The following is a 26,968-nucleotide window of genomic DNA, read 5'->3' on the forward strand; positions in this document are numbered from 1 at the left end:
GCGTCAGTCATGTGACAGGAGTGTGTGGAGCAGGATGTGATGTCAGTTTATGTGACAGAAGTGGGTGGAGCTGGATGTGGTGTCAGTCATGTGACAGAAGTGGGTGGAGCTGGATGTGGTGTCAGTCATGTGACAGGAGTGTGTGGAGCCAGATGTGGCGTCAGTCATGTGACAGGAGTGTGTGGAGCAGGATGTGGTGTCAGTTTATGTGACAGGAGTGGGTGGAGCTGGATGTGGTGTCAGTCATGTGACAGGAGTGGGTGGAGCAGGATGTGGCGTCAGTCATGTGACAGGAGTGTGTGGAGCAGGATGTGGTGTCAGTCAGTCATGTGACAGAAGTGGGTGGAGCTGGATGTGGTGTCAGTTTATGTGACAGAAGTGGGTGGAGCTGGATGTGGCGTCAGTCATGTGACAGGAGCGTGTGGAGTCGGATGTGGTGTCAGTCAGTCATGTGACAGGAGTGGGTGGAGCCGGATGTGGCGTCAGTTTATGTGACAGGAGTGGGTGGAGCCGGATGTGTTGTCAGTCATGTGACAGGAGTGGGTGGAGCGGGATGTGGCGTCAGTTTATGTGACAGGAGTGGGTGGAGCCGGATGTGTTGTCAGTCATGTGACAGGAGTGGGTGGAGCGGGATGTGGTGTCAGTCATGTGACAGGAGTGGGTGGAGCCGGATGTGGCGTCAGTTTATGTGACAGGAGTGTGTGGAGCCGGATGTGTTGTCAGTCATGTGACAGGAGTGTGGAGCGGGATGTGGCATCAGTCAGTCATGTGACAGGAGTGGGTGGAGCCGGATGTGGTGTCAGTCATGTGACAGGAGTTTGTGGAGCGGGATGTGGCATCAGTCAGTCATGTGACAGGAGTGGGTGGAGCCGGATGTGGTGTCAGTCATGTGACAGGAGTGTGTGGAGCCGGATGTGGTGTCAGTCATGTGACAGGAGTGTGGCATCAGTCAGTCATGTGACAGGAGTGTGTGGAGCGAGATGTGGTGTCAGTCATGTGACAGAAGTGTGTGGAGCCGGATGTGGCGTCAGTCATGTGACAGGAGTGTGTGGAGCAGGATGTGGTGTCAGTCAGTCATTTGACAGGAGTGGGTGGAGCCGGATGTGGCGTCAGTCATGTGACAGGAGTGTGTGGAGCGGGATGTGGTGTCAGTCATGTGACAGGAGTGTGTGGAGCTGGATGTGGCGTCAGTCATGTGACAGGAGTGTGTGGAGCAGGATGTGGTGTCAGTCATGTGACAGGACTGTGTGGAGCCGGATGTGGTGTCAGTCAGTCATGTGACAGGAGTGGGTGGAGCCGGATGTGGCGTCAGTCATGTGACAGGAGTGTGTGGAGCGAGATGTGGCATCAGTCAGTCATGTGACAGGAGTGGGTGGAGCGGGATGTGGCATCAGTGAGTCATGTGACAGGAGGGTGTGGAGCCGGATGTGGTGTCAGTCATGTGACAGGAGTGTGTGAAGCCGGATGTGGTGTCAGTCATGTGACAGGAGTGTGTGAAGCCGGATGTGGTGTCAGTCATGTGACAGGAGTGTGTGAAGCCGGATGTGGTGTCAGTCATGTGACAGGAGTGTGCGGAGCCGGATGTGGTGTCAGTCAGTCATGTGACAGGAGTGGGTGGAGCCGGATGTGGTGTCAGTCATGTGACAGGAGTGTGTGGAGCCGGATGTGGTGTCAGTCAGTCATGTGACAGGAGTGGGTGGAGCCGGATGTGGTGACAGTCATGTGACGGGAGTGTGTGGAGCTGGATGTGGCGTCAGTCATGTGACGGGAGTGGGTGGAGCGGGATGTGGCGTCAGTTATGTCTTATGTGACAGGAGTGGGTGGAGCGGGATGTGGCATCAGTCATGTGACAGGAGTGGGTGGAGCGGGATGTGGCATCAGTCATGTGACAGGAGTGTGTGGAGCGGGATGTGGCATCAGTCAGTCATGTGACAGGAGTGAGTGGAGCTGGATGTGGCATCAGTCATGTGACAGGAGTGGGTGGAGCGGGATGTGGCATCAGTCATGTGACAGGAGTGGGTGGAGTGGGATGTGGCATCAGTCATGTGACAGGAGTGTGTGGAGCTGGATGTGGCGTCAGTCATGTGACAGGAGTGGGTGGAGCCGGATGTGGCGTCAGTTTATGTGACAGGAGTGGGTGGAGCCGGATGTGTTGTCAGTCATGTGACAGGAGTGGGTGGAGCGGGATGTGGTGTCAGTCATGTGACAGGAGTGGGTGGAGCCGGATGTGGCGTCAGTTTATGTGACAGGAGTGTGTGGAGCCGGATGTGTTGTCAGTCATGTGACAGGAGTGGGTGGAGCCGGATGTGGCGTCAGTTTATGTGACAGGAGTGTGTGGAGCCGGATGTGTTGTCAGTCATGTGACAGGAGTGGGTGGAGCGGGATGTGGTGTCAGTCATGTGACAGGAGTGGGTGGAGCCGGATGTGGCGTCAGTTTATGTGACAGGAGTGTGTGGAGCCGGATGTGTTGTCAGTCATGTGACAGGAGTGGGTGGAGCGGGATGTGGTGTCAGTCATGTGACAGGAGTGGGTGGAGCGGGATGTGGCGTCAGTTTATGTGACAGGAGTGTGTGGAGCTGGATGTGTTGTCAGTCATGTGACAGGAGTGGGTGGAGCGGGATGTGGTGTCAGTCATGTGACAGGAGTGGGTGGAGCCGGATGTGGTGTCAGTCAGTCATGTGACAGGAGTGGGTGGAGCCGGATGTGGCGTCAGTTTATGTGACAGGAGTGTGTGGAGCCGGATGTGTTGTCAGTCATGTGACAGGAGTGGGTGGAGCGGGATGTGGTGTCAGTCATGTGACAGGAGTGGGTGGAGCCGGATGTGGCGTCAGTTTATGTGACAGGAGTGTGTGGAGCCGGATGTGTTGTCAGTCATGTGACAGGAGTGGGTGGAGCGGGATGTGGTGTCAGTCATGTGACAGGAGTGGGTGGAGCCGGATGTGGCGTCAGTTTATGTGACAGGAGTGTGCAGTGTTGCCAACCTTGGAAATACATTTTTACTGACAAAGCACAAAAAATTTACTGACAGAACACTTTTTTTACTGACATGACATCTAATATTGAAATTGATTGAGCATGCCAATGAGATATTGCAGCATGTCCGATTGTGATCGATACATGCAACTAATTTTGGCCCGAAATTGGATTGATTGTAAATAAGGCATGCTTTTGGTGGCACCAATTTCTATAATATCAATAATAATTGTCTTATCTGATAGTTGATTGGCCGCCAAGTCTACAGATGTATGGCCACCTATAGCTAGAGCAGTGTACATTCCACAGTGATACTTGAACTGATAAGCGGTAAGTGCTGTGATCTTCTGGGAAAGAGAGAGGGTTTTTTTTTTACTGACACCACAATTTTTTTTCATGGACTTTACTGACAGCCCAGATTTGTTGACTTTTTTACTGACTGTCAGTAAATTTACTGACGGTTGGCAACACTGGGAGTGTGTGGAGCAGGATGTGGTGTCAGTCATGTGACAGGAGTGTGTGGAGCCGGATGTGGTGTCAGTCATGTGACAGGAGTGTGTGGAGCGGGATGTGGTGTCAGTCAGTCATGTGACAGAAGTGTGTGGAGCAGGATGTGGTGTCAGTCATGTGACAGAAGTGTGTGGAGCGGGATGTGGTGTCAGTCAGTCATGTGACAGAAGTGTGTGGAGCAGGATGTGGTGTCAGTCATGTGACAGGAGTGTGTGGAGCCGGATGTGGTGTCAGTCAGTCATGTGACAGGAGTGTGTGGAGCCGGATGTGGCGTCAGTCATGTGACAGGAGTGGGTGGAGCCGGATGTGGCGTCAGTCATGTGACAGGAGTGGGTGGAGCCGGATGTGGTGTCAGTCATGTGACAGGAGTGTGTGGAGCCGGATGTGGTGTCAGTCAGTCATGTGACAGGAGTGGGTGGAGCCGGATGTGGTGTCAGTCATGTGACAGGAGTGTGGAGCGGGATGTGGCATCAGTCAGTCATGTGACAGGAGTGGGTGGAGCCGGATGTGGTGTCAGTCATGTGACAGGAGTGTGTGGAGCCGGATGTGGTGTCAGTCATGTGACAGGAGTTTGTGGAGCTGGATGTGGCGTCAGTCATGTGACAGGAGTGTGTGGAGCGAGATGTGGTGTCAGTCATGTGACAGAAGTGTGTGGAGCCGGATGTGGCATCAGTCATGTGACAGGAGTGTGTGGAGCAGGATGTGGTGTCAGTCAGTCATTTGACAGGAGTGGGTGGAGCCGGATGTGGCGTCAGTCATGTGACAGGAGTGTGTGGAGCGGGATGTGGTGTCAGTCATGTGACAGGAGTGTGTTGAGCAGGATGTGGTGTCAGTCATGTGACAGGACTGTGTGGAGCCGGATGTGGTGTCAGTCATGTGACAGGAGTGGGTGGAGCCGGATGTGGCGTCAGTCATGTGACAGGAGTGTGTGGAGCGAGATGTGGCATCAGTCAGTCATGTGACAGGAGTGGGTGGAGCGGGATGTGGCATCAGTGAGTCATGTGACAGGAGGGTGTGGAGCCGGATGTGGTGTCAGTCATGTGACAGGAGTGTGTGAAGCCGGATGTGGTGTCAGTCATGTGACAGGAGTGTGTGAAGCCGGATGTGGTGTCAGTCATGTGACAGGAGTGTGCGGAGCCGGATGTGGTGTCAGTCAGTCATGTGACAGGAGTGGGTGGAGCCGGATGTGGTGTCAGTCATGTGACAGGAGTGTGTGGAGCCGGATGTGGTGTCAGTCAGTCATGTGACAGGAGTGGGTGGAGCCGGATGTGGCATCAGTCAGTCATGTGACAGGAGTGGGTGGAGCTGGATGTGGCGTCAGTCATGTGACAGGAGTGTGTGGAGCCGGATGTGGTGTCAGTCAGTCATGTGACAGGAGTGGGTGGAGCCGGATGTGGTGACAGTCATGTGACAGGAGTGTGTGGAGCGGGATGTGGCATCAGTCAGTCATGTGACAGGAGTGGGTGGAGCCGGATGTGGTGTCAGTCATGTGACAGGAGTGTGTGGAGCCGGATGTGGCATCAGTGAGTCATGTGACAGGAGTGGGTGGAGCGGGATGTGGTGTCAGTCAGTCATGTGACAGGAGTGGGTGGAGCCGGATGTGGTGTCAGTCATGTGACAGGAGTGTGTGGAGCGGGATGTGGCATCAGTCAGTCATGTGACAGGAGTGTGTGGAGCCGGATGTGGCGTCAGTCATGTGACAGGAGTGGGTGGAGCCGGATGTGGTGTCAGTCATGTGACAGGAGTGGGTGGAGCCGGATGTGGTGTCAGTCATGTGACAGGAGTGGGTGGAGCGGGATGTGGTGTCAGTCAGTCATGTGACAGGAGTGTGTGGAGCCGGATGTGGTGTCAGTCATGTGACAGGAGTGGGTGGAGCAGGATGTGGCGTCAGTCATGTGACAGAAGTGGGTGGAGCTGGATGTGGTGTCAGTTTATGTGACAGAAGTGGGTGGAGCTGGATGTGGTGTCAGTTTATGTGACAGGAATGTGTGGAGCGGGATGTGGCGTCAGTCATGTGACAGGAGCGTGTGGAGCCGGATGTGGTGTCAGTCAGTCATGTGACAGGAGTGGGTGGAGCCGGATGTGGCATCAGTCATGTGACAGGAGTGTGTGGAGCTGGATGTGGCATCAGTCATGTGACAGGAGCGTGTGGAGCCGGATGTGGTGTCAGTCAGTCATGTGACAGGAGTGGGTGGAGCGGAATGTGGCGTCAGTTTATGTGACAGGAGTGTGTGGAGCCGGATGTGTTGTCAGTCATGTGACAGGAGTGGGTGGAGCGGGATGTGGTGTCAGTCATGTGACAGGAGTGGGTGGAGCCGGATGTGGTGTCAGTCATGTGACAGGAGTGGGTGGAGCGGGATGTGGCGTCAGTATATGTGACAGGAGTGTGTGGAGCCGGATGTGTTGTCAGTCATGTGACAGGAGTGGGTGGAGCGGGATGTGGCGTCAGTTTATGTGACAGGAGTGAGTGGAGCTGGATGTGGCATCAGTCATGTGACAGGAGTGGGTGGAGCGGGATGTGGCATCAGTCATGTGACAGGAGTGGGTGGAGTGGGATGTGGCATCAGTCATGTGACAGGAGTGTGTGGAGCTGGATGTGGCGTCAGTCATGTGACAGGAGTGTGTGGAGCCGGATGTGTTGTCAGTCATGTGACAGGAGTGTGTGGAGCTGGATGTGGCATCAGTCATGTGACAGGAGTGGGTGGAGCGGGATGTGGTGTCAGTCATGTGACAGGAGTGTGTGGAGCAGAATGTGGCGTCAGTCATGTGACAGGAGTGGGTGGAGCGGGATGTGGCGTCAGTCATGTGACAGAAGTGGGTGGAGCTGGATGTGGTGTCAGTCATGTGACAGAAGTGGGTGGAGCTGGATGTGGTGTCAGTCATGTGACAGGAGTGTGTGGAGCCAGATGTGGCGTCAGTCATGTGACAGGAGTGTGTGGAGCAGGATGTGGTGTCAGTTTATGTGACAGAAGTGGGTGGAGCTGGATGTGGTGTCAGTCATGTGACAGGAGTGGGTGGAGCAGGATGTGGCGTCAGTCATGTGACAGGAGTGTGTGGAGCAGGATGTGGTGTCAGTCAGTCATGTGACAGAAGTGGGTGGAGCTGGATGTGGTGTCAGTTTATGTGACAGAAGTGGGTGGAGCTGGATGTGGCGTCAGTCATGTGACAGGAGCGTGTGGAGTCGGATGTGGTGTCAGTCAGTCATGTGACAGGAGTGGGTGGAGCCGGATGTGGCGTCAGTTTATGTGACAGGAGTGTGTGGAGCCGGATGTGTTGTCAGTCATGTGACAGGAGTGTGTGGAGCGGGATGTGGCGTCAGTTTATGTGACAGGAGTGGGTGGAGCCGGATGTGTTGTCAGTCATGTGACAGGAGTGGGTGGAGCGGGATGTGGTGTCAGTCATGTGACAGGAGTGGGTGGAGCCGGATGTGGCGTCAGTTTATGTGACAGGAGTGTGTGGAGCCGGATGTGTTGTCAGTCATGTGACAGGAGTGGGTGGAGCGGGATGTGGTGTCAGTCATGTGACAGGAGTGGGTGGAGCCGGATGTGGCGTCAGTTTATGTGACAGGAGTGTGTGGAGCCGGATGTGTTGTCAGTCATGTGACAGGAGTGGGTGGAGCGGGATGTGGTGTCAGTCATGTGACAGGAGTGGGTGGAGCCGGATGTGGCGTCAGTTTATGTGACAGGAGTGTGTGGAGCCGGATGTGTTGTCAGTCATGTGACAGGAGTGGGTGGAGCGGGATGTGGTGTCAGTCATGTGACAGGAGTGGGTGGATCGGGATGTGGCTTCAGTTTATGTGACAGGAGTGTGTGGAGCTGGATGTGTTGTCAGTCATGTGACAGGAGTGGGTGGAGCGGGATGTGGTGTCAGTCATGTGACAGGAGTGGGTGGAGCCGGATGTGGTGTCAGTCAGTCATGTGACAGGAGTGGGTGGAGCCGGATGTGGCGTCAGTTTATGTGACAGGAGTGTGTGGAGCCGGATGTGTTGTCAGTCATGTGACAGGAGTGGGTGGAGCGGGATGTGGTGTCAGTCATGTGACAGGAGTGGGTGGAGCCGGATGTGGCGTCAGTTTATGTGACAGGAGTGTGTGGAGCCGGATGTGTTGTCAGTCATGTGACAGGAGTGGGTGGAGCGGGATGTGGTGTCAGTCATGTGACAGGAGTGGGTGGAGCCGGATGTGGCGTCAGTTTATGTGACAGGAGTGTGCAGTGTTGCCATCCTTGGAAATACATTTTTACTGACAAAGCACAAAAAATTTACTGACAGAACACTTTTTTTACTGACATGACATCTAATATTGAAATTGATTGAGCATGCCAATCTGAGATATTGCAGCATGTCCGATTGTGATCGATACATGCAACTAATTTTGGCCCGAAATTGGATTGATTGTAAATAAGGCATGCTTTTGGTGGCACCAATTTCTATAATATCAATAATAATTGTCTTATCTGATGGTTGATTGGCCGCCAAGTCTACAGATGTATGGCCACCTATAGCTAGAGCAGTGTACATTCCACAGTGATACGTGAACTGATAAGCGGTAAGTGCTGTGATCTTCTGGGAAAGAGAGAGGGGTTTTTTTTTACTGACACCACAATTTTTTTTCATGGACTTTACTGACAGCCCAGATTTGTTGACTTTTTTACTGACTGTCAGTAAATTTACTGACGGTTGGCAACACTGGGAGTGTGTGGAGCAGGATGTGGTGTCAGTCATGTGACAGGAGTGTGTGGAGCCGGATGTGGTGTCAGTCATGTGACAGGAGTGTGTGGAGCGGGATGTGGTGTCAGTCAGTCATGTGACAGAAGTGTGTGGAGCAGGATGTGGTGTCAGTCATGTGACAGGAGTGTGTGGAGCCGGATGTGGTGTCAGTCAGTCATGTGACAGGAGTGTGTGGAGCCGGATGTGGCGTCAGTCATGTGACAGGAGTGGGTGGAGCCGAATGTGGCGTCAGTCATGTGACAGGAGTGGGTGGAGCCGGATGTGGTGTCAGTCATGTGACAGGAGTTTGTGGAGCGGGATGTGGCATCAGTTAGTCATGTGACAGGAGTGTGTGGAGCCGGATGTGGTGTCAGTCATGTGACAGGAGTGTGTGGAGCCGGATGTGGTGTCAGTCAGTCATGTGACAGGAGTGGGTGGAGCCGGATGTGGTGTCAGTCATGTGACAGGAGTGTGGAGCGGGATGTGGCATCAGTCAGTCATGTGACAGGAGTGGGTGGAGCCGGATGTGGTGTCAGTCATGTGACAGGAGTTTGTGGAGCGGGATGTGGCATCAGTCAGTCATGTGACAGGAGTGGGTGGAGCCGGATGTGGTGTCCGTCATGTGACAGGAGTGTGTGGAGCCGGATGTGGTGTCAGTCATGTGACAGGAGTTTGTGGAGCTGGATGTGGCGTCAGTCATGTGACAGGAGTGTGTGGAGCGAGATGTGGTGTCAGTCATGTGACAGAAGTGTGTGGAGCCGGATGTGGCGTCAGTCATGTGACAGGAGTGTGTGGAGCAGGATGTGGTGTCAGTCAGTCATTTGACAGGAGTGGGTGGAGCCGGATGTGGCGTCAGTCATGTGACAGGAGTGTGTGGAGCAGGATGTGGTGTCAGTCATGTGACAGGACTGTGTGGAGCCGGATGTGGTGTCAGTCAGTCATGTGACAGGAGTGGGTGGAGCCGGATGTGGCGTCAGTCATGTGACAGGAGTGTGTGGAGCGAGATGTGGCATCAGTCAGTCATGTGACAGGAGTGGGTGGAGCGGGATGTGGCATCAGTGAGTCATGTGACAGGAGGGTGTGGAGCCGGATGTGGTGTCAGTCATGTGACAGGAGTGTGTGAAGCCGGATGTGGTGTCAGTCATGTGACAGGAGTGTGTGAAGCCGGATGTGGTGTCAGTCATGTGACAGGAGTGTGCGGAGCCGGATGTGGTGTCAGTCAGTCATGTGACAGGAGTGGGTGGAGCCGGATGTGGTGTCAGTCATGTGACAGGAGTGTGTGGAGCCGGATGTGGTGTCAGTCAGTCATGTGACAGGAGTGGGTGGAGCCGGATGTGGCATCAGTCAGTCATGTGACAGGAGTGGGTGGAGCTGGATGTGGCGTCAGTCATGTGACAGGAGTGTGTGGAGCCGGATGTGGTGTCAGTCAGTCATGTGACAGGAGTGGGTGGAGCCGGATGTGGTGACAGTCATGTGACAGGAGTGTGTGGAGCGGGATGTGGCATCAGTCAGTCATGTGACAGGAGTGGGTGGAGCCGGATGTGGTGTCAGTCATGTGACAGGAGTGTGTGGAGCCGGATGTGGCATCAGTGAGTCATGTGACAGGAGTGGGTGGAGCGGGATGTGGTGTCAGTCAGTCATGTGACAGGAGTGGGTGGAGCCGGATGTGGTGTCAGTCATGTGACAGGAGTGTGTGGAGCGGGATGTGGCATCAGTCAGTCATGTGACAGGAGTGTGTGGAGCCGGATGTGGCGTCAGTCATGTGACAGGAGTGGGTGGAGCCGGATGTGGTGTCAGTCATGTGACAGGAGTGGGTGGAGCCGGATGTGGTGTCAGTCATGTGACAGGAGTGGGTGGAGCGGGATGTGGTGTCAGTCAGTCATGTGACAGGAGTGTGTGGAGCCGGATGTGGTGTCAGTCATGTGACAGGAGTGGGTGGAGCAGGATGTGGCGTCAGTTTATGTGACAGGAGTGTGTGGAGCGGGATGTGGCGTCAGTCATGTGACAGGAGCGTGTGGAGCCGGATGTGGTGTCAGTCAGTCATGTGACAGGAGTGGGTGGAGCCGGATGTGGCATCAGTCATGTGACAGGAGTGGGTGGAGCTGGATGTGGCATCAGTCATGTGACAGGAGCGTGTGGAGCCGGATGTGGTGTCAGTCAGTCATGTGACAGGAGTGGGTGGAGCGGGATGTGGCGTCAGTTTATGTGACAGGAGTGTGTGGAGCCGGATGTGTTGTCAGTCATGTGACAGGAGTGGGTGGAGCGGGATGTGGTGTCAGTCATGTGACAGGAGTGGGTGGAGCCGGATGTGGTGTCAGTCATGTGACAGGAGTGGGTGGAGCGGGATGTGGCGTCAGTATATGTGACAGGAGTGTGTGGAGCCGGATGTGTTGTCAGTCATGTGACAGGAGTGGGTGGAGCGGGATGTGGCGTCAGTTTATGTGACAGGAGTGTGTGGAGCCGGATGTGTTGTCAGTCATGTGACAGGAGTGGGTGGAGCCGGATGTGGCGTCAGTTTATGTGACAGGAGTGGGTGGAGCCGGATGTGGCGTCAGTTTATGTGACAGGAGTGTGTGGAGCCGGATGTGTTGTCAGTCATGTGACAGGAGTGGGTGGAGCCGGATGTGGCGTCAGTTTATGTGACAGGAGTGTGCAGTGTTGCCAACCTTGGAAATACATTTTTACTGACAAAGCACAAAAAATTTACTGACAGAACACTTTTTTTACTGACATGACATCTAATATTGAAATTGATTGAGCATGCCAACCTGAGATATTGCAGCATGTCCGATTGTGATCGATACATGCAACTAATTTTGGCCCGAAATTGGATTGATTGTAAATAAGGCATGCTTTTGGTGGCACCAATTTCTATAATATCAATAATAATTGTCTTATCTGATGGTTGATTGGCCGCCAAGTCTACAGATGTATGGCCACCTATAGCTAGAGCAGTGTACATTCCACAGTGATACGTGAACTGATAAGCGGTAAGTGCTGTGATCTTCTGGGAAAGAGAGAGGGGTTTTTTTTTACTGACACCACAATTTTTTTTCATGGACTTTACTGACAGCCCAGATTTGTTGACTTTTTTACTGACTGTCAGTAAATTTACTGACGGTTGGCAACACTGGGAGTGTGTGGAGCAGGATGTGGTGTCAGTCATGTGACAGGAGTGTGTGGAGCCGGATGTGGTGTCAGTCATGTGACAGGAGTGTGTGGAGCGGGATGTGGTGTCAGTCAGTCATGTGACAGGAGTGTGGAGCGGGATGTGGCATCAGTCAGTCATGTGACAGGAGTGTGTGGAGCGGGATGTGGCGTCATGTGACAGGAGTGGGTGGAGCAGGATGTGGTGTCAGTCATGTGACAGGAGTGTGTGGAGCCGGATGTGGTGTTAGTCATGTGACAGGAGTGTGTGGAGCCGGATGTGGTGTCAGTCATGTGACAGGAGTGGGTGGAGCCGGATGTGGCGTCAGTCATGTGACAGGAGTGGGTGGAGCGGGATGTGGCATCAGTCAGTCATGTGACAGGAGTGGGTGGAGCGGGATGTGGCATCAGTCAGTCATGTGACAGGAGTGTGTGGAGCCGGATGTGGCGTCAGTCATGTGACAGGAGTGGGTGGAGCCGGATGTGGTGTCAGTCAGTCATATGACAGGAGTGGGTGGAGCTGGATGTGGTGTCAGTCATGTGACAGGAGTTTGTGGAGCGGGATGTGGCATCAGTCAGTCATGTGACAGGAGTGTGTGGAGCCGGATGTGGTGTCAGTCATGTGACAGGAGTGGGTGGAGCCGGATGTGATGTCAGTCATGTGACAGGAGTGTGTGGAGCCGGATGTGGCATCAGTCAGTCATGTGACAGGAGTGGGTGGAGCCGGATGTGGTGTCAGTCAGTCATGTGACAGGAGTGGGTGGAGCCGGATGTGGTGTCAGTCAGTCATGTGACAGGAGTGGGTGGAGCCGGATGTGGTGTCAGTCATGTGACAGGAGTGGGTGGAGCCGGATGTGGTGTCAGTCAGTCATGTGACAGGAGTGTGTGGAGCTGGATGTGGTGTCAGTCATGTGACAGGAGTGGGTGGAGCCGGATGTGGTGTCAGTTATGTGACAGGAGTGTGTGGAGCCGGATGTGGTGTCAGTCATGTGACAGGAGTGTGGAGCGGGATGTGGCATCAGTCAGTCATGTGACAGGAGTGGGTGGAGCCGGATGTGGTGTCAGTCATGTGACAGGAGTTTGTGGAGCGGGATGTGGCATCAGTCAGTCATGTGACAGGAGTGGGTGGAGCCGGATGTGGTGTCAGTCATGTGACAGGAGTGTGTGGAGCAGGATGTGGTGTCAGTCATGTGACAGGAGTGTGTGGAGCGGGATGTGGTGTCAGTCATGTGACAGGAGTGTGTGAAGCTGGATGTGGCGTCAGTCATGTGACAGGAGTGTGTGGAGCGGGATGTGGTGTCAGTCATGTGACAGGAGTGTGTCGAGCCGGATGTGGCGTCAGTCATGTGACAGGAGTGTGTGGAGCGAGATGTGGTGTCAGTCATGTGACAGGAGTGTGTGGAGCCGGATGTGGTGTCAGTCAGTCATGTGACAGGAGTGTGTGGAGCCGGATGTGGCGTCAGTCATGTGACAGGAGTGTGTGGAGCAGGATGTGGTGTCAGTTATGTGACAGGAGTGTGTGGAGGCGGATGTGGTGTCAGTCATGTGACAGGAGTGTGTGGAGCTGGATGTGGTGTCAGTCATGTGACAGGAGTGGGTGGAGCCGGATGTGGAGTCAGTCATGTGACAGGAGTTTTTGAAGCCGGATGTGTTGTCAGTCATGTGACAGGAGTGTGTGGAGCCGGATGTGGTGTCAGTCAGTCATGTGACAGGAGTGGGTGGAGCCGGATGTGGTGTCAGTCATGTGACAGGAGTGTGTGGAGCCGGATGTGGTGTCAGTCAGTCATGTGACAGGAGTGTGTGGAGCTGGATGTGGCGTCAGTCATGTGACAGGAGTGTGTGGAGCCGGATGTGGTGTCAGTCAGTCATGTGACAGGAGTGGGTGGAGCCGGATGTGGTGTCAGTCAGTCATGTGACAGGAGTGGGTGGAGCCGGATGTGGTGACAGTCATGTGACAGGAGTGTGTGGAGCGGGATGTGGCGTCAGTCATGTGACAGGAGTGGGTGGAGCCGGATGTGGTGTCAGTCATGTGACAGGAGTGTGTGGAGCAGGATGTGGTGTCAGTCATGTGACAGGAGTGTGTGGAGCTGGATGTGGTGTCAGTCATGTGACAGGAGTGTGTGGAGCCGGATGTGGTGTCAGTCATGTGACAGGAGTGGGTGGAGCTAAATGTGGCGTCAGTCATGTGACAGGAGTGGGTGGAGCCGGATGTGGTGTCAGTCATGTGACAGGAGTGGGTGGAGCCGGATTTGGTGTCAGTCATGTGACAGGAGTGGGTGGAGCGGGATGTGGTGTCAGTCAGTCATGTGACAGGAGTGTGTGGAGCCGGATGTGGTGTCAGTCATGTGACAGGAGTGGGTGGAGCTGGATGTGGTGTCAGTCATGTGACAGGAGTGTGTGGAGCGGGATGTGGCATCAGTCAGTCATGTGACAGGAGTGTGTGGAGCAGGATGTGGCGTCAGTCAGTCATATGACAGGAGTGGGTGGAGCCAGATGTGGTGTCAGTCATGTGACAGGAGTGGGTGGAGCTGGATGTGGCATCAGTCAGTCATGTGACAGGAGTGTGTGGAGCAGGATGTGGCGTCAGTCATGTGACAGGAGTGTGTGGAGCTGGATGTGGCGTCATGTGACAGGAGTGTGTGAAGCCGGATGTGGTGTCAGTCAGTCATGTGACAGGAGTGGGTGGAGCTGGATGTGGTGTCAGTCATGTGACAGGAGTGTGTGGAGCCGGATGGGGTGTCAGTCAGTCATGTGACAGGAGTGGGTGGAGCCGGATGTGGTGTCAGTCAGTCATGTGACAGGAGTGGGTGGAGCCGGATGTGGCATCAGTCAGTCATGTGACAGGAGTGGGTGGAGCCGGATGTGGTGTCAGTCATGTGACAGGAGTGTGTGGAGCCGGATGTGGTGTAAGTCAGTCATGTGACAGGAGTGTGTGGAGCGGGATGTGGTGTCAGTCATGTGACAGGAGTGGGTGGAGCCGGATGTGGTGTCAGTCAGTCATGTGACAGGAGTGTGTGGAGCTGGATGTGGCATCAGTCAGTCATGTGACAGGAGTGGGTGGAGCCGGATGTGGTGTCAGTCATGTGACAGGAGTGTGTGGAGCCGGATGTGGTGTCAGTCAGTCATGTGACAGGAGTGTGTGGAGCTGGATGTGGCGTCAGTCATGTGACAGGAGTGTGTGGAGCCGGATGTGGTGTCAGTCAGTCATGTGACAGGAGTGGGTGGAGCCGGATGTGGTGTCAGTCAGTCATGTGACAGGAGTGGGTGGAGCCGGATGTGGTGACAGTCATGTGACAGGAGTGTGTGGAGCGGGATGTGGCGTCAGTCATGTGACAGGAGTGGGTGGAGCCGGATGTGGTGTCAGTCATGTGACAGGAGTGTGTGGAGCAGGATGTGGTGTCAGTCATGTGACAGGAGTGTGTGGAGCTGGATGTGGTGTCAGTCATGTGACAGGAGTGTGTGGAGCCGGATGTGGTGTCAGTCATGTGACAGGAGTGGGTGGAGCTAAATGTGGCGTCAGTCATGTGACAGGAGTGGGTGGAGCCGGATGTGGTGTCAGTCATGTGACAGGAGTGGGTGGAGCCGGATTTGGTGTCAGTCATGTGACAGGAGTGGGTGGGGCGGGATGTGGTGTCAGTCAGTCATGTGACAGGAGTGTGTGGAGCCGGATGTGGTGTCAGTCATGTGACAGGAGTGGGTGGAGCTGGATGTGGTGTCAGTCATGTGACAGGAGTGTGTGGAGCGGGATGTGGCATCAGTCAGTCATGTGACAGGAGTGTGTGGAGCAGGATGTGGCGTCAGTCAGTCATATGACAGGAGTGGGTGGAGCCAGATGTGGTGTCAGTCATGTGACAGGAGTGGGTGGAGCTGGATGTGGCATCAGTCAGTCATGTGACAGGAGTGTGTGGAGCAGGATGTGGCGTCAGTCATGTGACAGGAGTGTGTGGAGCTGGATGTGGCGTCATGTGACAGGAGTGTGTGAAGCCGGATGTGGTGTCAGTCATGTGACAGGATTGGGTGGAGCTGGATGTGGTGTCAGTCAGTCATGTGACAGGAGTGGGTGGAGCTGGATGTGGCGTCAGTCATGTGACAGGAGTGTGTGGAGCCGGATGTGTTGTCAGTCATGTGACAGGAGTGTGTGGAGCTGGATGTGGTGTCAGTCATGTGACAGGAGTGGGTGGAGCTGGATGTGGCATCAGTCATGTGACAGGAGTGTGTGGAGCCGGATGTGGTGTCAGTCATGTGACAGGAGTGTGTGGAACCGGATGTGGTGTCAGTCATGTGACAGGAGTGGGTGGAGCCGGATGTGGTGTCAGTCAGTCATGTGACAGGAGTGGGTGGAGCCGGATGTGGTGTCAGTCAGTCATGTGACAGGAGTGGGTGGAGCCGGATGTGGCATCAGTCAGTCATGTGACAGGAGTGGGTGGAGCCGGATGTGGTGTCAGTCATGTGACAGGAGTGTGTGGAGCCGGATGTGGCATCAGTCAGTCATGTGACAGGAGTGGGTGGAGCGGGATGTGGTGTCAGTCATGTGACAGGAGTGTGTGGAGCCGGATGTGGTGTCAGTCATGTGACAGGAGTGGGTGGAGCCGGATGTGGTGTCAGTCATGTGACAGGTGTGGGTGGAGCCGGATGTGGTGTCAGTCATGTGACAGGAGTGGGTGGAGCGGGATGTGGTGTCAGTCATGTGACAGGAGTGTGTGGAGCCAGATGTGGTGTCAGTCATGTGACAGGAGTGTGTGGAGCGGGATGTGGCATCAGTCATGTGACAGGAGTGTGTGGAGCAGGATAAGGTGTCAGTCATGTGACAGGAGTGGGTGGAGCCGGATGTTGTGTCAGTCATGTGACAGGAGTTTGTGGAGCGGGATGTGGCATCAGTCAGTCATGTGACAGGAGTGTGTGGAGCCGGATGTGGTGTCATGTGACAGGAGTGGGTGGAGCCGGATGTGGCGTCATGTGACAGGAGTGGGTGGAGCCGGATGTGGTGTCAGTCATGTGACAGGAGTGTGTGGAGCTGGATGTGGTGTCAGTCAGTCATGTGACAGGAGTGTGTGGAGCCGGATGTGGTGTCATGTGACAGGAGTGGGTGGAGCCGGATGTGGTGTCAGTCATGTGACAGGAGTGTGTGGAGCTGGATGTGGCATAAGTCATGTGACAGGAGTGTGTGGAGCTGGATGTGGTGTCAGTCATGTGACAGGAGTGGGTGGAGCCGGATGTGGTGTCAGTCATGTGACAGGAGTGGGTGGAGCTGGATGTGGTGTCAGTCATGTGACAGGAGTGTGTGGAGCGGGATGTGGCATCAGTCAGTCATGTGACAGGAGTGGGTGGAGCGGGATGTGGCGTCAGTCATGTGACAGGAGTGTGTGGAGCCGGATGGGGTGTCAGTCATGTGACAGGAGTGTGTGGAGCTGGATGTGGTGTCAGTCATGTGACAGGAGTGTGTGGAGCTGGATGTGGTGTCAGTCATGTGACAGGAGTGGGTGGAGCCGGATGTGGTGTCAGTCATGTGACAGGAGTGTGTGGAGCTGGATGTGGCATAAGTCATGTGACAGGAGTGGGTGGAGCCGGATGTGGCGTCAGTCATGTGACAGGAGTGGGTGGAGCGGGATGTGGTGTCAGTCAGTCATGTGACAGGAGTGTGTGGAGCCGGATGTGGTGTCAGTCATGTGACAGGAGTGGGTGGAGCTGGATGTGGTGTCAGTCATATGACAGGAGTGTGTGGAGTCGGATGTGGCATCTGTCATGTGACAGGAGTGTGTGGAGCAGGATGTGGCGTCAGTCATGTGACAGGAGTGTGGAGCGGGATGTGATGTCAGTCATATGACAGGAGTGTGTGGAGCTGGATGTGGCGTCAGTCAGTCATGTGACAGGAGTGTGTGGAGCTGGATGTGGTGTCAGTCATGTGACAGGAGTGGGTGGAGCGGGATGTGGCGTCAGTCATGTGACAGGAGTGTGTGGAGCAGGATGTGGCGTCAGTCATGTGACAGGAGTGGGTGGAGCCGGATGTGGCGTCAGTCATGTGACAGGAGTGTGTGAAGCCGGATGTGGTGTCAGTCAGTCATGTGACAGGAGTGGGTGGAGCTGGATGTGGTGTCAGTCATGTGACAGGAGTGTGTGGAGCGGGATGTGGTGTCAGTCAGTCATGTGAAAGGAGTGGGTGGAGCAGGATGTGGCGTCAGTCATGTGACAGGAGTGGGTGGAGCAGGATGTGGTGTCATGTGACAGGAGTGTGTGGAGCTGGATGTGGTGTCAGTCATATGACAGTAGTGTGTGGAGCTGGATGTAGTGTCAGTTATGTGACAGGAGTGTGTGGAGCCGGATGTGGTGTCAGTCAGTCATGTGACAGGAGTGGGTGGAGCCGGATGTGGCGTCAGTCATGTGACAGGAGTGTGTGGAGCAGGATGTGGCGTCATGTGACAGGAGTGGGTGGAGCCGGATGTGGTGTCAGTCATGTGACAGGAGTGGGTGGAGCAGGATGTGGTGTCAGTCAGTCATGTGACAGGAGTGTGTGAAGCCGGATGTGGTGTCAGTCATGTGACAGGAGTGTGTGAAGCCGGATGTGGTGTCAGTCAGTCATGTGACAGGAGTGGGTGGAGCTGGATGTGGTGTCAGTCATGTGACAGGAGTGTGTGGAGCGGGATGTGGTGTCAGTCAGTCATGTGAAAGGAGTGGGTGGAGCAGGATGTGGCGTCAGTCATGTGACAGGAGTGGGTGGAGCAGGATGTGGTGTCATGTGACAGGAGTGTGTGGAGCTGGATGTGGTGTCAGTCATATGACAGTAGTGTGTGGAGCTGGATGTAGTGTCAGTTATGTGACAGGAGTGTGTGGAGCCGGATGTGGTGTCAGTCAGTCATGTGACAGGAGTGGGTGGAGCCGGATGTGGCGTCAGTCATGTGACAGGAGTGTGTGGAGCAGGATGTGGCGTCATGTGACAGGAGTGGGTGGAGCCGGATGTGGTGTCAGTCATGTGACAGGAGTGGGTGGAGCAGGATGTGGTGTCAGTCAGTCATGTGACAGGAGTGTGTAAAGCCGGATGTGGTGTCAGTCATGTGACAGGAGTGTGGAGCGGGATGTGGCGTCAGTCATGTGACAGGAGTGGGTGGAGCCGGATGTGGTGTCAGTCAGTCATGTGACAGGAGTGTGTGGAGCAGGATGTGGTGTCAGTCATGTGACAGGAGTGGGTGGAGCAGGATGTGGCGTCAGTCATGTGACAGGAGTGGGTGGAGCGGAATGTGGTGTCAGTCATGTGACAGGAGTGTGTGGAGCAGGATGTGGCGTCATGTGACAGGAGTGTGTGGAGCGGGATGTGGCATCAGTGAGTCATGTGACAGGAGTGTGTGGAGCCGGATGTGGTGTCAGTCAGTCATGTGACAGGAGTGGGTGGAGCCGGATGTGGTGTCAGTCATGTGACAGGAGTTTGTGGAGCGGGATGTGGCATCAGTCAGTCATGTGACAGGAGTGGGTGGAGCCGGATGTGGTGTCAGTCATGTGACAGGAGTGTGTGGAGCAGGATGTGGCATCATGTGACAGGAGTGGGTGGAGCAGGATGTGGCATCAGTCATGTGACAGGAGTGGGTGGAGCGGGATGTGGCATCAGTCATGTGACAGGAGTGTGTGGAGCAGGATGTAGTGTCAGTCATGTGACAGGAGTGTGTGGAGCTGGATGTGGCGTCAGTCAGGTGACAGGAGTGGGTGGAGCTGGATGTGGTGTCAGTCATGTGACAGGAGTGGGTGGAGCCGGATGTGGTGTCAGTCATGTGACAGGAGTGTGTGGAGCTGGATGTGGTGTCAGTCATGTGACAGGAGTGTGTGGAGCTGGATGTGGCGTCAGTCATGTGACAGGAGTGTGTGGAGCGGGATATGGCGTCAGTCATGTGACAGGAGTGTGTGGAGCGGGATGTGGCATCAGTCAGTCATGTGACAGGAGTGTGTGGAGCGGGATGTGGCGTCATGTGACAGGAGTGTGTGGAGCAGGATGTAGTGTCAGTCATGTGACAGGAGTGTGTGGAGCAGGATGTAGTGTCAGTCATGTGACAGGAGTGTGTGGAGCAGGATGTGGTGTCAGTCAGTCATGTGACAGGAGTGGGTGGAGCCGGATGTGGTGTCAGTCAGTCATGTGACAGGAGTGGGTGGAGCCGGATGTGGTGTCAGTCATGTGACAGGAGTGTGTGGAGCAGGATGTGGCGTCACGTGACAGGAGTGTGTGGAGCGGGATGTAGTGTCAGTCATGTGACAGGAGTGTGTGGAGCTGGATGTGGTGTCAGTCATGTGACAGGAGTGGGTGGAGCCGGATGTGGTGTCAGTCAGTCATGTGACAGGAGTGGGTGGAGCTGGATGTGGTGTCAGTAATGTGACAGGAGTGTGTGGAGCCGGATGTGGTGTCAGTCATGTGACAGGAGTGGGTGGAGCCGGATGTGGTGTCAGTCATGCGACAGGAGTTTGTGGAGCGGGATGTGGCATCAGTCAGTCATGTGACAGGAGTGGGTGGAGCTGGATGTGGCGTCAGTCATGTGACAGGAGTGTGTGGAGCCGGATGTGGTGTCAGTCATGTGACAGGAGTGTGTGGAGCGGGATGTGGCGTCAGTCATGTGACAGGAGTGTGTGGAGCCGGATGTGGTGTCAGTCATGTGACAGGAGTTTGTGGAGCGGGATGTGGCATCAGTCAGTCATGTGACAGGAGTGGGTGGAGCCGGATGTGGCGTCAGTCATGTGACAGGAGTGTGTGGAGCAGGATGTGGCGTCATGTGACAGGAGTGGGTGGAGCTGGATGTGGTGTCAGTCATGTGACAGGAGTGTGTGGAGCGGGATGTGGCATCAGTCAGTCATGTGACAGGAGTGTGTGGAGCGGGATGTGGCATCAGTCAGTCATGTGACAGGAGTGGGTGGAGCCGGATATGGCATCAGTCAGTCATGTGACAGGAGTGTGTGGAGCCGGATGGGGTGTCAGTCAGTCATGTGACAGGAGTGTGTGGAGCCGGATGTGGCATCAGTCAGTCATGTGACAGGAGTGGGTGGAGCCGGATGTGGTGTCAGTCAGTCATGTGACAGGAGTGTGTGGAGCCGGATGTGGCATCAGTCAGTCATGTGACAGGAGTGGGTGGAGCCGGATGTGGTGTCAGTCAGTCATGTGACAGGAGTGTGTGGAGCCGGATGGGGTGTCAGTCATGTGACAGGAGTGTGTGGAGCCGGATGGGGTGTCAGTCATGTGACAGGAGTGGGTGGAGCCGGATGTGGCATCAGTCAGTCATGTGTCAGGAGTGTGTGGAGCTGGATGTGGCATCAGTCAGTCATGTGACAGGAGTGTGTGGAGCTGGATGTGGCATCAGTCAGTCATGTGACCGGAGTGTGTGGAGCGGGATATGGCGTCAGTCATGTGACAGGAGTGGGTGGAGCCGGATGTGGCGTCAGTTTATGTGAAGTTCTCATCTTGTTTTGTCCGCAGTGAGGAGATGTCCGCTGCTCCCGTCTCCTCCTCATGGTTACATCACTTGCAGCGCTGCAGGAAATAACTATGGAACCAACTGCGAGTATCACTGCGAGGGGGCCTACGAGCGACAAGGTCCTGCTGTCAGGGTCTGTCAGTTCAGCCAGCAGTGGACTGGCACTCCGGCTACCTGTACAGGTGAGCACAGCTAACCCTACAAGGGGCTGCAGCACATGCAGGGAGATAAGCACGGAATAGAGGGGCTGCAGCAGGTGGAGGAGTGGGGCAATACACAAGTGGGGGGCTGTGGCACATGGAGTGGGGGCTATACACAGAAGAGAGGGGCTGATGCACATGGAAAGGTGCTATACACAAGAGGGGGCTACAGTGCCTGGAGGAGTGCTATACACAGAGGAGGGGCTGTGGCATATGGAGGGGCGGGGCTATACACAGAGGAGGGGCTGCGGCACGTGGAGGGGCGGGGCTATACACAGAGGAGGCGCTGCAGCACATGGAGGGGCGGGGCTATACACAGAGGTTCTGTGGCACATAGAGGGGCGGGGCTATACACAGAGGAGGGGCTGTGGCACATGGAGGGGCAGGGCTATACACAGAGGGGCTGTGGCACATGGTGGGGCGGGGCTATACAAAGAAGAGAGGGGCTGAAACACATGGAAAGGTGTTATACAGAAGAGGGGGCTACAGTGCCTGGAAGAGTGCTATACACAGAGGAGGGGCTGTGGCACATGGAGGGGCGGGGCTATACACAGAGGAGGGGCTGTGGCACATGGAGGGGGGGGGGCTATACACAGAAGAGAGGGGCAGAGGCATGTGTAAGGGGGATAAACATAAAACTAGGAGGGGCAGTGAATGGTGGCCTGTATAAGGATTAGGGAGCTCCGCCTCTCCTGTATGCACACTGGTGACTGTCATCCCCTGTCCTCTGCTCAGCCATGCAGATAAAGGTTAATGTAAACTGTACACTGTGGAGGGGGCTCTATAACTAGAGCAGAGAGGAGGAGGAGGGGCGGTGAGGAGGAGGGGCGGTGAGGAGGAGGGGCAGTGAGGAGGAGGGGCAGTGAATGGTGGCCTGTATGATTAAGGAGCTCCGCCTCCCCGCTATGCACACTGGTGACTGTCATCTCCTGTCCTCAGCCATGCAGATAAAGGTGAATGTGAACTCAGCTGGAGCATTCCTGGATCAGTTCTTTGAGAAGCAGCGACTTCTTATCATTTCAGCTCCCAGCGCCTCTGACCGATACTACAGACTCCAGAGCACCGCCCTGCAGGTGAGTCCAGGAACTGCATCTACGTGTCAGTGGTGCTATATCTGTACAATCTGCTGGCTCTCCACCACAGGAGGGCGCCGTCTTCTTTCTCTAAGTGCAGTCAGGAGATAGTGTGAGATGGCTGCAGCCAGTCTGGGGTTATCAGTGCCTCTGCAGATCTTCAGGATGCTTCTGTACACTAGAGGGCAGAGGTGGGCCAGCCTGTCACTCCAGCAGTGCGTCACCCATGGAGGCTATGCTTCCAGGCTCTACATATGGGCATGGCTGGATATATACATTCTGTGCCACTAGTTTTCTTGTGCAGCAGCCCCTCCCATTTCATGTGCAGCCTCCTCTGCCATGTGTAACATCCATGTACAGCAGCAGCCCCCTCCCATTCCATGTGCAGCCCCCTCTTCCATGTGTAACATCCATGTACAGCAGCCTCTTCCCATTCCATGTGCAGCCTCCTCTTCCATCTGTAATATCCATGTACAGCAGCCTCTCCCATTCCATGTGCAGCCCCCTCTTCCATGTGTAACATCCATGTACTGCAGCCCCTGCCATTCCATGTGCAGCCCCCTCCTCCATGTGTATCATCCATGTACAGCAACCCTCCCATTCCATGTGCAGCCCCCTCTTCCATGTGTATCATCCATGTATAGCAGTCCCTCCCATTCCATGTGCAGCCCCATCTTCCATGTGTATCATCAATGTACAGCAGCCCCCTCCCATTCCATGTGCAGCCCCCTCTTCCATGTGTAACATCCATATACAGCAGCCCCTCCCATTCCATGTGCAGCCCCCTCTTCCATATGTAACATCCATGTACAGCAGCCCCTCCCATTACATATGCAGCCCCCTCTTCCATGTGTAACATCCATGTACAGCAGCCCCCTCCCATTCCATGTGCAGCCCCCTCTTCCATGTGTAACATCCATGTACAGCAGCCCCTCCCATTCCATGTGCAGCCTCCTCTTCCATGTGTAACATCCATGTACAGCAGCCCCCTCCCATTCAATGTGCAGCCTCCTCTTCCATGTGTAACATCCATGTACAGCAGCCCCCTCCCATTCCATGTGCAGCCTCCTCTTCCATGTGTAACATCCACGTACAGCAGCCCCTCCCATTCCATGTGCAGCCCCCTCTTCCATGTGTAAAATCCATGTACAGCAGCCCCTCCCATTCCATGTGCAGCCTCCTCTTCCATGTGTAACATCCATGTACAGCAGCCCCCTCCCATTCCATGTGCAGCCCCCTCTTCCATGTGTAACATCCACTTACAGCAGCCCCTCCCATTCCATGTGCAGCCTGCTCTTCAATGTGTATCTTCCATGTTCAGCCGCCTCTTCCATGTGTAGTGGGCCAGGTAAGAAAAGGCGGGTCCCTGAGATCTTGTGGTGAAGTCTCACAGCGGCTGTACACACACTATCCCCCAGCTCTCCTCCTCCTTTAATCCCGCTCTATTCAACCTTTCAATCTCCACTGGCACTTTCCCTTCCTTATCCAAACAAGCTATCATTACACTGTGATGCCCACAGGGTTCCCGAGAAAACCGTGTGTGCGCCATTTGAGTCACAACCGCATATTTCATTGCAAATAGTGAAAATGACATTTTCTTAAATCAACTTTTTTCCCTACTTTCTTGCTCTGCCAGAAATCACTGATAGCTTTCAATTACAGAACACGTATGTGTGAAATCTGTTCCCAAGCATCCCTGGAAAGTATATGGCTCATCCATGAGATGAAGTCAGATATGGGCTTGACAGAACCAGTTTAGAGGAGAGAGCGGGGACTGCTCGGCACCGCTCTCAGCAGGGAATATGACACTTGGCTCTGGTCCGAGCTTCAAAGACCCCCAGCTGCGTTCTTCAACTAGGACTGACCTGCTGTAACCCTTGAATGTCTATGATAATCCATAGACTTCTGTATTTGTAATATTTCTGGTGTTACAAAGATACCAGGTCCTTCCAATTCGCAGAGTGTGTTGGACTTCACGTGACACTGGTTCTGAGAGATTTTCAAGCATCTGGATCTTCCAGAGCCAGTATTACAAAGGGTGGAAGTAACAAACGGTGTTATTTGTCATCCATGGTCCTCCTGTATTGTATCAGAAGATTCATACAATTATGCTGAGTGTGAAAATGCATTCTGTTTCTTGATGTGACCTGTGGGCACGGAGAAAGCGGGCAAAACAGGAATTGGGGCAAAATCTCACCCTGTCTAATGGGGCACTGCCCCTATTCAAATTGCACAAGGCTGGACTTGTACGTGTCATAACCCCTCCCATCAGTGAGGATTAAAACCCCAATGACACTGGGCCCAGCTGTCCAAAGTCCTTCATCTAAAATCTTTGTCGCATAACATCCTGACAGCCAGCTGGCCCCTGGCAAAATCACTTAGATTAGTTCCTACCATGGCCTCTGGCAATCGCCATCCTGGACTTTCCACCAAAGACTTGCGATTGCTGCATGGACTACCAATAACGGTATTTGAACTGTATTCTAAAGGTGGCCACTAATGGTCCAATTTCTAGCAAAAAATCATTCGAGCGATCAGAAATTCTGATCGGAAGAAAAATTGTTCACTACACCATCAATGAACCAATCTTTGCTTCCTATCTATCACAACCAATCAAGAAAATCCAAATTTTGGTTTGACAAAAATCCAGTCGGACGATTTGTTTTATAATCATTCATAATCGATTGTGCCCATAAACTGAGAATATTTTCAACCAATCCGATCAGAATTTCTTCTGATCGCTCAAACGATTTTTCGCTAGAAATTGGACCATTAGTGGCCACCTTTAGGCCTCTTGCACACTGCACGCGATTCCGATTCCGCTTTTTAATCAGTTTTTACATCCGATTCAGATTCCGATTTGCAGTGTGCAGGGAGCAAACTACAAATCAGAATCTGAATCGGATGTAAAAACTGATTAAAAAGCGGAATCTGAATCGGAATGGCTTGCAGTGTGCAAGAGGCCGAAGACATTCTGTTTCTTTTCATCTCTGCTCTCTATCAAACCAATCTGTTCTGCCGGACAGGTATATCTATCTGTGGGCTAAAGTAGGCTGTGTGTATGTAGTTTAGAATAAAAACTAATGATTTTATCGTTCAGTCTTGTGCCTTTTCTGGTCATCTGATTGCTGCTATAACAAATCTGCCCTCTGAAGAGTCAGTCATACTACCGCATTGTTGTATTATTTTCTAATAAAGTGTTGTTTTGCTAGTTAGGTTGTAAACAACCATTATCTTCCTTCTAGGAATAGCTAGCGGGAGTCTCTTTCCTTCCTTAAACCGAGAGAGTGGTGGCAGTGAAAGTATCCAATTTCCAGCGTGAAATCGATATTTTTAGTTTACCGATTATACATACAATCAGGATTGTACATGTATGGGCACCTCCAACCAATCTTAACAGTTTACTACGCACACCGTGAATCTGCCTCCAGAAGTCTCTAGTGCATGAGACCTGCATGGCAACAGTGGCCTAGTAATACGGGATTGGTGAGGGGTTGTCACATTACATTTTGTCGACAGCGTTGCGACCAATCTTTGTCAGTCTGCTCACTGTACTTCCTGCTATCAGGTGCGACTATTCCACAATTGGTAACAGGAGCAGATTAGACTAGAGTTGAGCCGAAATTTTCGTAATTTCGCGTTACTATAATTACGCATGCGAAATTTGCTATTACGATGCGAAAGTATGGTAGCGTAATTGCCATTAAAATCGTAATTGAAAATACTGTAAGCGTAATTTTCAACGCGTAATTTCGCGTTTCGTTCATACCGTAATTTCGCGTTAAACCATAACGCTCCCGTATAATATAAAAAAGCCGCCGACTTTAAGGGTTAATAGCAAAGCCCCCTTAATTGCTAAGAGCCTCAAATTTGGAGAATATATTAAGGAGATCAGAAGGAATAAGAGGAAAATTTTTTTTCAAAAAGACCTTATAGTTTTTCAGAAAATCGATTTTAAAGTTTCAAAGGAAAATTGTATACATTTAAAAACCCGCCGACTTTAACGGTTAATAGCAAAGCCTGCTTAACCATTTCCGGACCGCAGTGATAGAGATCTACGCCCTGTTTTGATGGGCTCCTGGCTGGCAAGGCGTAGATCTCTATCACCGGCGCCGCCGCTCCCCGCCGCGATCGCGCGCACCGAACCGGCTGCACTTAGCTGTCTTATGACAGCTAAGGCTTCCGGGTATCGGCAGGAGCCGTCACTGATTGGCTCCCTGCCGTGTGATCGCTGTGAGCCAATCACAGCGATCACCCTCCGAAAGGCAACATAGTTGCCGTTCCGCCTCCCTCTCCGCCTCCCTCTAGTGTTGGGCGAACAGTGTTCGCCACTGTTCGGGTTCTGCAGAACATCACCCTGTTCGGGTGATGTTCGAGTTCGGCCGAACACCTGACGGTGCTCGGCCAAACCGTTCGGCCATATGGCCGAACTAAGAGCGCATGGCCGAACGTTCCCCGAACGTTCGGCTAGCGCTGTGATTGGCCGAACGGGTCACGTGGTTCGGACCCGAACGCGCTCTGATTGGCCGAACTGTCACGTGGTTCGGGTAAATAAATACCCGAACCACGTCATATCTCCGCCATTTGTCTGTGGGTTTAGCTTTGGGTAGGCAGGCAGGGTAGTTCGCGCTCCAGCCACGCTAGCCAGGGTCCCCCCCAGTCATTGTGTGTCGCTGCTGGGAATAGTAGTACACCGCTCGCTCAGCATTCTGTTTACTGCCACTCTGTGTACCTCGCTCAGCCACACTATATAGCATTCTGTTTACTGCCACTCTGTGTCTGCTGGGAATAGTAGTACACCGCTTGCACAGCCACACTATATAGCATTCTGTTTACTGCCACTCTGTGTACCTCGCTCAGCCACACTATATAGCATTCTGTTTACTGCCACTCTGTGTCTGCTGGGAATAGTGGTACACC

The 26,968-nt window shown here is 53.9% G+C and overlaps 1 protein-coding gene across 2 annotated transcripts in view; it reads left to right on the plus strand.

Moving 5' to 3' along the window:
- SRPX2 (sushi repeat containing protein X-linked 2) overlaps positions 1–26,968 on the plus strand; it is a 201,481-nt gene that overhangs the window by 130,965 nt on the left and 43,548 nt on the right. For both annotated transcript variants that reach the window (XM_068249960.1, XM_068249961.1), the window contains 2 exons: positions 20,778–20,957; positions 21,915–22,048. In XM_068249960.1, the coding sequence (XP_068106061.1) occupies positions 20,778–20,957; positions 21,915–22,048 (314 nt within the window). The remainder of the gene's footprint in view (positions 1–20,777; positions 20,958–21,914; positions 22,049–26,968) is intronic.

Source organism: Hyperolius riggenbachi, chromosome 8 (genome assembly GCF_040937935.1).
Source record: "Hyperolius riggenbachi isolate aHypRig1 chromosome 8, aHypRig1.pri, whole genome shotgun sequence".
In the NCBI taxonomy this organism is placed as follows: Eukaryota; Metazoa; Chordata; class Amphibia; order Anura; family Hyperoliidae; genus Hyperolius; species Hyperolius riggenbachi.